Raw genomic sequence first — 12785 nt, forward strand, 5'->3', positions numbered from 1 at the left:
TCCACTTCGTCAGATGCATGTATGTGGAAATTTCCAGGGCAGGTATATATGTGCTAGCAAGCAAGCTAGAAGATAACGAGGTTAGTTCAATCAGGGAGGATGAGGCCTGTTCTAGCAGCTGAGGTGTGAAAACCAAGAGAGGAGAAACTGGTTCTGTAGCTGGCAAGCCATTCACAGTCTTTGTTCAATCCTGATGATGGTGTCAAATTTGCAGATGAACTGAAAGGATAAATGGACACAAATCAGACATTAGGAATGGCAATATACAAAAAGCCTGTAAGCTCATGCTCCAAAACGTCTGTTAGTCTATAAGGGTGCCACAGGATTCTCTGCTGCTTTTACAGATCCAGACTAACACGGCTACTCCTCTGATACTTGACATATTTTATAAGTGCATTTCTGCTTTGTCATTAGCATCAGTCACTACAGGTAAAAACTCAGTGCAGTATTTGTACTTAAATAAAAGATTTGCATTCCCTTCTCTTTTTTCTGAACAAAGACTAATGTAGCAGACCTCAGTACAGTGGTTGTTTCCCCCTTTCTCCCTTTCACTTTAAGTTATTTTGTTAGCAGAATTTGTGTGTGGCAACATTTTATGACCCCACCTCTCACAACCCGTGACATGATGTCTCAGCTATTCATGAACACTTTTGTTATGAATGCATATTTCGAGTGGAGTCTGGTGGGATTAAAAATCGCAAATCCAGACACTTGTAGATCTATGGTAAAATCTGTTGACTTTAATGAGAGCAGCGTTTATGCCAGCATTTTGAAAATCTCATGCATAGCTCTTTGTTTTGCTTTGGAAATTATACACTAAAACTTAGAAAACATACTAGATAAATGCATTGTGTGAAGCATAAAAACTTACTGTGAGAACACTTCTAGTCCAAATATTTTCAGGAATATTTCTTTGTGCTGTTATTCATGACACTATGAACATTTGCTGTCCATAAACATTCTTAGGAATACAAAAATCATCTGAATGCTTCTGAACAAATGAATAAAAAGTATTGCAAATGTTAGTGAGTGGAATCACTGGCTTTTATTCACCAGAATATTCGCAAGAACCATATTAGGTATATTAATGAACACCTGAGATGTCATGCCAGTTTAAGTATAGCAGCCTCATCATAAGAGCAGCGGAAGAAGATAAATTAAACCTGTAATGTCAAATATTTTTTGATTTGTGAAGACCAGTTGAGTTCATTTGACTATAAAAAGCAGAGGTTCTCAAACTGGGGGTCAGGACCCCTCAGGGAGTCGCAAGGTTATTACATGGCAGGTTGTGAGCTGTCAGCCTCCGCCCCAAATCCTACTTTGCCTCCAGCATTTATAATTGTGTTAAATATATTAAAAAGTGTTTTTAATTTGCAAGGGGGGGGTCACATTCAGAGTCTTGCTATGTGAAAGGAGTCACCAGTAAAAAAGTTTGAGAGCCATTGGAAAGCACACCAGACTTGTCTCTAGGAATACAAATGCCCAGGTTAACAAGCTTTTTGAGCATGAGCCAAACTTTATGCACATGAATAGTCTCATTGAAGTTAATGGGGCAAATCACACACCTGAAATTAGGCATATGCTCAAGTACTTAGCAGAATTAATTCTTTAGTCTTTCAATTGAAAAAAACACAAATTGGTATCGCCTTAGATCACAAATGAAAGAGTTTCCTGGTTTCAATTAATGGAGCTTTTTCCACCCAGATATTTTCCCTGTCTTGAAACCACTACATTTGGAAGATTATCTTTGAGAGAGGAAAGTGAGCACACAATAGAAGCTGCTTCACAGAGCACTCGAGGAGCTTCTCACAGAGTGCAGATAGTTGGCCCACTTCCCTTATAACTGAGTGAATCACTTCCATCATGTTACACCTGATTTCAGCTTGAAAAGGTTCTGCACCTGTGTTTCCAGCTTGGCAGTGCCCCTTAACAAGCTATGTCTGGATTTATAATGTATTTGAATGCTAGTAAGCATTCTGTTGTTTTTCCTATGGAAGGTAGTGCTAGTCTTGATAAGAGTGATTAAATAGTCAAGAGGTAAGTTCTGCAATTTCTCCTCATTGACTTTGTAAATCTCTCTTAAGAGATTTAGCTGCCATGATATATTGCCACCCCCTTTTCAATAATTTTAAAGATGAATTGCATCATGGAATGTTGTATCTAAAACTAACTGCTATTGGGAAAGTGAAATCTTTGTGTATATGGGATGATTTTAGTTATACCTATAAAACTAACTGAAGGACATCTGTTGGATTTGTTAGACTGGATAAAATGCATCCTGTGGATGTAAATAAGGATTCTGTGGAATAAAAGTGAAGTAAAATAATGTACCATAATTTTCCCTGCATATATTTGTATGGGCTTTGGAGAAAGTGTACTGACTTGAAAGGTAAATAGAGCTGCATTGCACTGAGGCCGGCTGTCGGAGGCAGTAAGAAAACACTTCTATGTTCCTCAGCTCCAAAACCTAGTCTAATGCTGGCAGTGACTCCAAAGAGGGCAGCAGCTGACCGAAATAGAGCTCAGTTAATGTTGGGGTAAATGCATGTTATACGATGCTAAAGGTTGCATAGCAGTGGCCACTTCCTTGTGAATTTGCCCAGCAGTTCTGGAGGATTAGGGCAGATCTTCAACTGATATAAATGTATCATTAATTTCAGTGGACCTATGACAATTTACCCCCAGTGAGGATCTGCCCCCATTGTTTCTGAGTCAGCACAATGCTTCTGAAAGTCACTTCCGGTAATGTGGAACCTCTTGTTGCTACCCACTCTCTTGGCCTGTGAAAGGTGAAAGGTGCTGTGGTAACATGACCAGAGAATGAAGCCCTCTGTTACCCCACAGAACAAAGAGATGGTGGTAGTGGCAGAGTAGGTTTCCTCTGTGCTGATCTGCCTATATACTTTAACATTGATGTGAAGCTTCCATCTCTAGAAGGGAGAGAGTAGTTCTGTCTCCATGACCCATTTCTCTCAAGATAATGTTTAGTGTCACTTGTGATGGTTTTTGTGATGTTTTTGAGATGATTTTTGAGATGATGGTTTTTGAGATGATTTCTGCAAACTGAAATGAGGCTGCCAGCTTGTTTCACGGACACTACTAACAGCCACCTTGTGGAAAGAATTCTGGGTCACTGCCAATCTGGGCTGGATTCCTACTAGTTATTTTGAAATGATGATCTATGTGCCCCATTATCAGTTCCCAAAGTTGTCCAATTACCCCCAAGGATTTGTTTTCTGCGCGCTATTCCTGGATTACATCTAGCAGTGCAAAACGGAGGGAGTTTCCATTCCCCAGTCGAGAGTTTAAAAGTGTTGACCCAAACTCTCTGTGTATTTGCCATTCATGAAAGGGCTTCATTTACCCATTATGTTTGTATGTTTAGCAGTTTTGATATCTATTTTAGGTATTTATTTTTAGCTAATCTGGTGCCTTTTCACTCCTTTAAAAACTGGGTTTCCCAATCATTATTATCTATTTATCTTGTGGTAGTGTTTAGACATCCTCTTCAGCGATTGCGGCCTGTGGAGGTAGGCGTTTTATATATATATGTCCCTGCCTCAAAGAGCTTACAGTGTAAATCAGGCTCATTTTAATGGGAAATTCATCAATTTGAGCTGAAATCAGTTGTTTCGTTATCATATAACGGTGATAAAATATGCTTCTGAGCAGTGATGCAGGATCAGTCTCAACTTCTGGCCATTCTTGCTTCCTGCGCCACTTCTCACACTACTGGTATGTGTTGCTTGGAAGCAAGTGTGAACAAACTCTGTGATCAGAACGTAAATTCCATCTGAATGCACAAACAAGAAATAAATATAATTAAAATCCCTTAAAAGGAACATTGTCATTTTGTCAGTGTTTATAACCATTATCAGTGGCTGAAAAACGTAACAAAAATACATTGTTTTATTAGTTGCTTTCAGTTCAGATGAAAAAGCAGAATCACTTTTTATTAGGGCTGTCAAGCAATTAAAAAAATTAATTGCAACTAATGATATGATTATAAAAATTAATCGTGATTAATCACACAGTTAATCACTCTGTTAAACAATAATAGAATTCTATTTATATAAATATTTTTGGATATTTTCCACATTTTCAAACATACTGATTTCAATTACAACACAGAATACAAAGTGTACGGTGTACGGTGCTCGGTGTACGGTGCTCATTTTATATTTTTTTGTTATAAATATTTGCACTGTAAAAATAAAAGAAATAGTATTTTTCAATTCACTTAATGCAAGTACTGTAGTGCAATCTCTTTATCATGAGAGTAGAACTTAAATTTATAGTTATGTACAAAAATAATTGCATTCAAAAATAAAACAATGTATAATTTTAGAAACTACAAGTCCACTCTTTTCTACTTCTTGTTCAACCAATTGCTCAGACAAACAAGTTTGGTTACAATTTGCAGGAAATAATGCTGCTCGCTTCTCATTTACAATGTCACCTGAAAGTGAGAACAGGTGTTCACATGGCACTGTTGTAGCCAGCGTCGCAAGGTATTTATGTGCCAGATTCGCTAAAGATTTATATGTCCCTTCATGCTTCAACCACCATTCCAGAGGACATGCATCCATGCCGATGATAATGATTCAAAGCAGTGCAGACCAAGGCATGTTCATTTTCATCATCCAAGGCTATGTCTGCACTTGCAGATGTAGAGCACCGGGAGTTAAACCAGCCCTCAGAGACAGAAGCAGGGAAAGCGCTGCTGTGTGTTCACACTATCACCTGCTAGTGCAGTGGAGTGGCCACATTAACAGCTCTTGCAATGCCACAGAGAGCAGTGCATTGTGGTAGCTATCTCAGTGTGCAAGTGGCTGCAGCGTGCTTTGGAAAGGATTTGCAGTGCCTAATGGGGCTGGCACAGCATCACATGATGCAGGTTTCCCAATCCCATTGTTCCAGGGCATCCTACTAGATTGCCAGCTGCTTTTCAAATGCGGGGGGTGGAGTGTGACAAAGAGTGTATTGTGTGGATGTGGGAAGAGAAACAGTGTGTTTGGAGGGGGGGGCAGAGAGTATGTCAGCATGCTGTCTTATGCTGTCTTGTAAGTTCAGACAGCGGCGAGGGAAAACCCGACATCATCCCCCACCCCCTGCCTCTCTCTCTCACACAGAAACGCCTGCCTCTGCAGCAGGAGCTTTCCACAGTAATGGTTTGCTTTGTGTCCCGGAGCAGATAAGCATGCTGGCTGCAAGAAACGGAGCTTTGAAAGGATATAACCACACGGGGACGGCTTTAGGCCGATTCCCCTGATTCCCCTGAATCGAGCCCCATGCCTAAGAGGGCCCCATGCCCAGCCTCGCTCCCCCAGCCGGAGTGAGGCAATTCCCGCGGCCCCACTCCCCCAGTCAGAGCGCAGCAATCCCCGCAGCCCCGCTTCCCCAGCTGGAGTGAGGCAATCCCCGCAGCCCCGCTCCCCCAGCTGGAGCATGGCAAGCGCCGTGGCCCCACTACCCTGGCCGGAGCGCTGGCCGGAGCGCAGCAATCCCTGTGGCCCTGCCCCCCCGCCCCAGCTGGAGTGTGGCAATCAGAAGTGCTGCCGCCGAAGACTCAGAGCGCCCTCCAGTGAGTACGAGCCCCACGATTCAGGCCGTGCACTTGCTAAAGCCGTCCCTGTATCCACATGCCTGCAGCCGAGTTCAAAACAATGACGAGAATGGCCACTTGACTTCAAAGGATTATGTGATGTTTCCGGAGGCCAATCATAGTGCAGTAATGCAACACTTCATCCACATTGACACCCAGCACTCCAGCCGGGGCACAGAAAGCTCTGTGCTTCTCGCGCAGGTGGATTACCGGGGGCACGCCAGCCGTGGAGTCCAGCTGCTCTAAGTGCCTTGCCAGTGTAGACATCTCAGGAGTTAGGGTGCCTGGGGCTGATTTAATGAACTATAACTTGCAAGTATAGCCAAAGCCTGAGTCAAATGTCGCCAGCAGAAGGTTCATTTTCTTTTTTGGTGGGTCGGGTTCTGTAGTTTCTGCATCGGAGTGTTGCTCTTTTAAAACTTCTGAAAGCATTTTGCACACTCCATCCCTCTCAAATTTTTGGAGGGCACTTCAGATTCTTAAATCATGGGTTGAGTGTTGAAGCTATCTTTAGAAATCTCATATTGGTTTCTTCTTTGCATTTTGTCAAATCTGCAGTGAAAATGTTCTTAAAATGAACGACGTGCTGGGTCATCATCCAAGACTGCTGTAACATGAAATATACGGCAGAATGCAGGTAAAACACAGAGCAAGAGATGTAGAATTTCCCCCCAAGGAGTTCAACCACAAATTTAATTAATGCATTATTTTTTTAGCAAGCATCATCAGCCTGGAAGCATGTCCTCTGGAATGGTGAGCAAAACATAAAGAGGCACACGAATTTTTAGCATATCTGGCATGTAAATACCTTGCAATGCCAGCTACAAAAGTGCCATGTGAACATCTATTCTCTCTTTCAGGTGATATAAATAAGAAGCAAGCAGCATTATCTCCTGTAAATGTAAACAAACTTGTTTCTCTTAGCAATTGGCTGCACAAGAAGTAGGACTGAGTGAACTTGTAGATGCTAAAGTTTTACATTGTTTTGTTTTTGAGTGCAGTTATGTAACAAAAAACAATCTACATTTATAAGTTGCACTTCCATGACAAAGAGATTGCACTACAGTACTTATATGAGGTGAATTGAAAAATACTATTTCTTTTATCATTTTTACAATGCAAATATTCGTAATAAAAATAATATAAAGTGTGCTCTGTATACTTTGTATTCTGTGTTGTAATTTAAATCAATATATATGAAAATGTAGAAAACCTCCAAAATATTGAATACATTTCAATTGGTAGTCTATTTTTTAACCGTATGATTAATTGTGATTAATTTTTTATCACAATTAATTTTTTGAGTTAATCGCATGAGTTAACTGCAATTAATCGACAGCCCTACTTTTTATATTACATCATCAGCCTGGTTAGCAGCAGCAGCATCACTACAATAAAGTGTGCCCAGTATTTGGTTATTTGAATGTCTCAAAAGTAATGAAATGAGGCTTGATCCTGAACCACTGAAATTCATGGGAGCTTTGACTTCAGTGGATATAGGCTCAAGCCCATGATAAACAGATGCCATACTGTTTTCTGTGTTCTGGCTGGCTCTCAGTACTGACACTTGTTGAATCTGGCAGTATACAAAACACAAAAAATATACTCTGTGTTAAAAAGATGTATTTATTTATGTATCTTGTTATGGAATAATAGATTATACTCTCCTAGTGCAAGGAATCAAAAGAGAAGCCTATTAACAAAGACCACAGAATGAAAAGTCAGTTTCGTACCCAAACTGGAGGACAACTGGAAGTAAAATAAACTTGCCTGTAATGGAATAGGTTGACCTAGCTTCCAGAAATGTGTTCTTTGGCAATGATTATGTTGTTGCCAATTTTGCTGAATAGTAGGAAAAAAGGCATGAAAAACATTTCAAAATATCTGTTAACATTAGCAGGATCTAGGATGTACAATTACTCTGTCTCTTGTTTTTGTTTTGATTTTTGCTTGCAGATCCTTTTCACAATTACTTTCTGGCTGCTGCTTAGGCAACACCTCACAGAGCGGAAAGTCCTTCAGCTAAAAGAAGCTACTTTAGCTGAGGTCAAAGTTGAAGATGAAGAAAATGAAGAAAAAGGTAAAAGTATATCAAGTTTGACTGCTTCAATCAATGTAGGAGGTTAGGGTTACTTCTTTTCTTATTGCTAAAATATTTGGAAAGTTGCATCCGTTATTGACTAAGGGCTAAACAATATGCTGCTAAATCCATGCACTACAAATTTCTCAGGGGACATAATAAAATAGCTTTGAGCTTGATAACATCAAACAAAATATATAAATTCTCTTTACAGTTGAACTACAGTAAACGATATGACAAAATAAATAACTTGAATGGGAAATACAGGAAAAACTTTCTATAGACGCACATCCACCACCACTTCCACCACCACACATGTGCTACCTCCCCCCCCCAAAAATAAAATAAAATCATCGTACACAAAATATAACCATAAAAGGAGAAGGGCCTACATAGAAAATGTCCATCAGTGATTTCAGTGGGAGCTGCACTTGTGTAACCAGTAGCAGAATTTGGCCTATAGGTTTCAGTGTGGTGTAGTTATTCTTGTTTTAAACTGATTTAAATCAGATCAGAATCAGGCCTGGGATGTGATGGTAGAGCCGTGAGTCACCCCCTGAAACTGCCAGGCATTATTTACATGTGCAGAAGCCTTTTGATGGGCTCCACTTCGCACCCTACATGCATAGCAAGACTAGGAACCGGGTTTTCTTCTTACTGCTCCCATTAATGGGACAGCAGTAACTTGCCTTTTTTTTCATGGTTTGGTCACAGTAGAGCAAGAGGGAGGGATAGTCATTCTTTTGAAATGCGGCGTTTAACTCCCACCTGGTATCACAAATCTATATGTTTTTTTAAGGTTTGTTGGTTGATTGGTTTTAAACAGGAACCTCTGCTTTGAATTTCAAAGCTGTCTAATGCTTGTGTTTTTGGTGAAAACCACAGTATTCTCTTAGGAATTTATGTCTCTGGATGTCAGCGATAAGTTGTTTTTTTTCTTCCAGTTTAACAATGTTTTTTGCCTACAAATGTAGGCATTACAGTAGATATTGCTTTGACTATCATCCAATACATAGCCTTCAGGCCATGGTTATCCACTATGTCTGAGTTCAGCTTGGGCAAAGTGGGGAGCGATGATAACAAGGAATTCGTGTCTTCCTTACCTCTTGGCCAGTGGAAGTCCAAGCAAATTAAGCTACAGTCCTTATGCCAGTGAAGGATCGTGGAGCTCTGCCACAGCATTCCTTCTCCTGACCCATCCCACCTTCCAGAATGCCTCTGAAAAGTCTTTTCACCTATGGTGGTGGTGGGCACTAGTGGCTTACAAGGTGACGTAAAGTTCACCTATGTGAGGGAATACTCTATTGGCTATCTCCAGCTGTTTTAAAGACACTTTGTGCTGCTTACCCAGCACAAAGTGACCTTAGTGGACCAGATAATCTGGCCCTCAGATTTTTGAAAGGGGGGTAAAAGTAATTACATTTACCAACTAGAAACCTAGGCTTTTAAGTGTGTGGTCTTGGAGACACTACTGTCAATGTGTGGAGGAGAAAATAACATGTTTTAGAAGGAAATGCATGGCTAATATTCTCTGGAGCCTTCTGGTGAATCTTCTCCCTCAATCAGAAGCAGAGATTATAAAGTCAATTCAGATATGCGTCTAACTGTACCCTTGCTAAATTTCTGCATAAGCTTCCATGTCCTGCATAAAGCTTTTATTCTTTACCTCATTTACAATTACAAGGAAAGATCCTATAAAAATAGGTTGGGGGTGGTGCAACTTCACTTATGTCTTTGCAGAAGAGGAATTGCAAGACGAGGAAGTGACAGAGGAAGCAGATGAAGAAGATGAGGATGAACAGGACATTATGAAAGTCCTCGGAAACTTGGTGATGGCTATGTTCATTAAGTACTGGATTTATGTCTGTGGAGGAATGTTCTTCTTCGTCAGCTTTGAGGGTAGAATTGTCATGTACAAAATCATCTATATGATGCTCTTCCTCTTCTGTGTGGCCCTGTACCAGGTAAATGAGAGCAATACTAAGCAAAATTCTTCCTTTGGTTGCACTGGGGCCTCCAGTTTGATTTAGCACCAATGTAAGTGAGAACAACGTTTAATAATTTAATCCACTGTGTATTTTTTCCTTTCTCTAGTTCCCAACATCTTAGACCATTTGAAGAGTTTTGATTCTATTAAACCTCAATAGATGGGAGAGAGAAGCAAAGTTTTAAAAGTTGTATTTTGGATAAGCACCCAAACATATGAATGTTTGGCTGAACAAGAAGCCAGATTCTGTGGTGACAGGCACCCTAGAAATAAATTAGGAAAAAATACTAATAATAAACTACTCAAACCCTTTTGGGTCTGCAGAATTGATCTGGATAACTCGTGAGAACAGGTTGTTTCATGAGATTTCTGACTTTTTTTCCTTCCAATCCTGGGTGGAACTTGGAAGAATAGAGATTACATAAACATGAGAGGAAAAATGAAAAAAAGTTAACTTAAATATGGATCAAGTTGGGGTTTGTTTAGAATTTTGGAATCAGAGTCAGCATGGCTGTTTTAGCCAGGCCAATTTAACCATCGCTAACTGAAGTTAGGAACACTAATGATCTTTACATTAGAACTGCACGACTTCATGTTTGATTGCTGATGATGGTCACTTTTCCATTGCTTAGCTGTAGGCCACAAAACGAACAATACTATGATACTACAAAGACTGATTCTCCCTTTGATACATGAACATGTCTCTGATAAGTATCAATGAGAGATGATGTTATGTAAAGAATAAAATAATTGTGTTAGTTTTGGGGGAAGTGTTATATTTTTATAGCCCTCTGCCTGTACAACAATCTAAATAGTTTGGTAGATTCTTTCGCTTTGGTTCTGTTTGCCTTACCGTCTTCAATGGCTGGTTCTCAGGTGCACTATGAATGGTGGAGGCGAATCCTAAAATATTTTTGGATGTCAGTGGTTGTTTACACTATGCTGGTGCTTATCTTCATCTATACATATCAATTTGAATCATTTCCTGGCTTGTGGATGAACATGACAGGGCTAGATGAAAAAAAGTGAGTATTTCCATTTTACTTCGGCTTATTGTGCGCAAGAAGATGGCTAGTGATTTTTTTTTATACTGTTACAAAGGCTTTTTACATAGGTCGGTATGAAACTCCCTATTTTCCTCCCAGATTTTCATAGTGAAAAAGCAGAGATTTTCACCAATATTTGTAAACAATTTGCAAACCTGGTCTCACATTAATTTTGACACAAGAGAAATGGTGATGTTTTGCACCCTTTGATCTCCTTCCTCCTCTTCCTTCTTATAATGGAAAAAACATCCAACCATGACTGGCTTTGGGGGCTCTGCTGCCCCATGCAAAAAGCAAATATCTCCCCCTACAACTCTGCTGTTGCCCATACAAAAATGTCACTGAACATTTTGCTGTCCCTGCTATTTGATTGCCCTAGACGACCACCTCTGTCTAACTAGCAGCCCTAATTTCTGACGAGCCCTAATTCTGACTTCATGATGGACTAGTGGAGGTGTCCTGCAAACCCTTTTTGCTTTTCACTAATCATTCTCCCAAAAGCATAACCCAACCTTAAAAAATAGACCTAAAGGCTGTAACAAAAAACAAAACAAAAAATTACAAATAAACACTGAAAACCCAAAACAAAATCTTCTGAAACAGCTCATATATCCCAAAGCTCCCATCTGATATAGGATCCCAGCTCATATATCCCAAAGCTCCCATCTGATATAGGATCCCAGTAAACTGTTTTGTAGAAGCAGAACAAATCTCTTTTACCGCTTTCCATCGCCTACAATATTGTAACAACCTAGTTGTTGGCTTGGAGCTGGAAAAGCTGGCTCTGAAATACTACACTGAAAACATTTGATATAAGAAAGAAATTAATCTACAAATGTTGCGGCTGTGGTGATTTATTTAATAGTGCTCATTTAGTGTGTCTCATACCTTTAAAGGGTTACATGGCAAGATAAGGTACTGTACATTTGCATTCTTCTTACTTTTTGTTCAGAAAAATGAAAAGATAAAAGATACATAGCAAGTACAGTCTTACTTACTGTACCATTTTGTGACTATCCATCTCATGTAATATTGGAGAAATGTTGCAAAATTCATTTTGAACAGGCGACTTAGTGATTTGTTTTATTTTTCAGACTAGAGGATCTTGGTTTAAAACAGTTTTCTGTGGCTGAGCTGTTCACACGTATCTTTATTCCAACCTCTTTCTTATTGGTGTGTATATTACACCTTCATTACTTCCATGACCGTTTCCTCCAGCTCACTGACTTAAAAGCTGTAACCAGCAAACAGGACAGCGCTATTTACAGGTAAACAAGCAAAGTAAACAAAGCTACTTGTTGTCCATAAGATAGTACTGTTTTCTACTCTTCTCTAACAATTTACTTTGCAGGAAATGCTATTTGCCTTTTTTATGACCCCTGATTAGCGCCCCCTCCTCCTCTCCCCACACACATGCACACACACACACACACACACATTTAGGTTTAGACTTTGGGGTAGATTTTCAAAGCACAAAAGACACTTATGACATCTAATACCCACTGACTTTCAATGGGCATTAGATGCTTAAGTACCACATGTGCTTTTTAAGAATCCTAAAAATAATAGGGAAGATTTTCGAAGTGACTGTTGATTTTGAGTACTCAATATTTGAGTGCCCAACTTGAGACACATTCAAGAGGTCTGAATTTTAGAAAGTGCTGAGCATCTGCCCTGTGAAAATCAGGCCCCTTTATTAAGGTGTCTCAGACTGAGCCCTCAAAAATTAAGGCACTCAAAAATTAAATCACTAGTCACCTTTGAAAATTTTGACCTATATACTGTGCCAGCTCACTAGACTATTAAGCAAGCTCATCAAAATATATAACAGAGTATTGTGATTCTCTCAGCCCCTCCACTTTCAGATATTCAATATTATACACTTACAGATTTTTCTGCACAAAAGCAAATTTGTGATGCCATCCTATTACAATTTGACTGTTATTTTGGGGAAGTAGCAAAGTGCTTTAGATTGTATTTTGATAGGGTAGTGTGTAGTAAAACATTTGCATTCTAAATATAACATGTAGTGATGTGTGACACAATGACATTTTTATGGTCATGAAC

At 39.6% G+C, this 12785-nt stretch overlaps 1 protein-coding gene across 1 annotated transcript in view; it reads left to right on the plus strand.

Annotated features, from left to right (window-relative positions):
• Positions 1-12785, plus strand: part of PIEZO2 (piezo type mechanosensitive ion channel component 2) — a 485914-nt gene that overhangs the window by 365001 nt on the left and 108128 nt on the right. The window contains exons 14-17 of the mRNA XM_075062935.1: positions 7562-7685; positions 9426-9649; positions 10549-10697; positions 11813-11986. Of these exons, the coding sequence (XP_074919036.1) occupies positions 7562-7685; positions 9426-9649; positions 10549-10697; positions 11813-11986 (671 nt within the window). The remainder of the gene's footprint in view (positions 1-7561; positions 7686-9425; positions 9650-10548; positions 10698-11812; positions 11987-12785) is intronic.

The sequence above is a fragment of the Chelonoidis abingdonii genome, chromosome 2, assembly GCF_003597395.2.
Source record: "Chelonoidis abingdonii isolate Lonesome George chromosome 2, CheloAbing_2.0, whole genome shotgun sequence".
NCBI lineage: Eukaryota > Metazoa > Chordata > Testudines > Testudinidae > Chelonoidis > Chelonoidis abingdonii.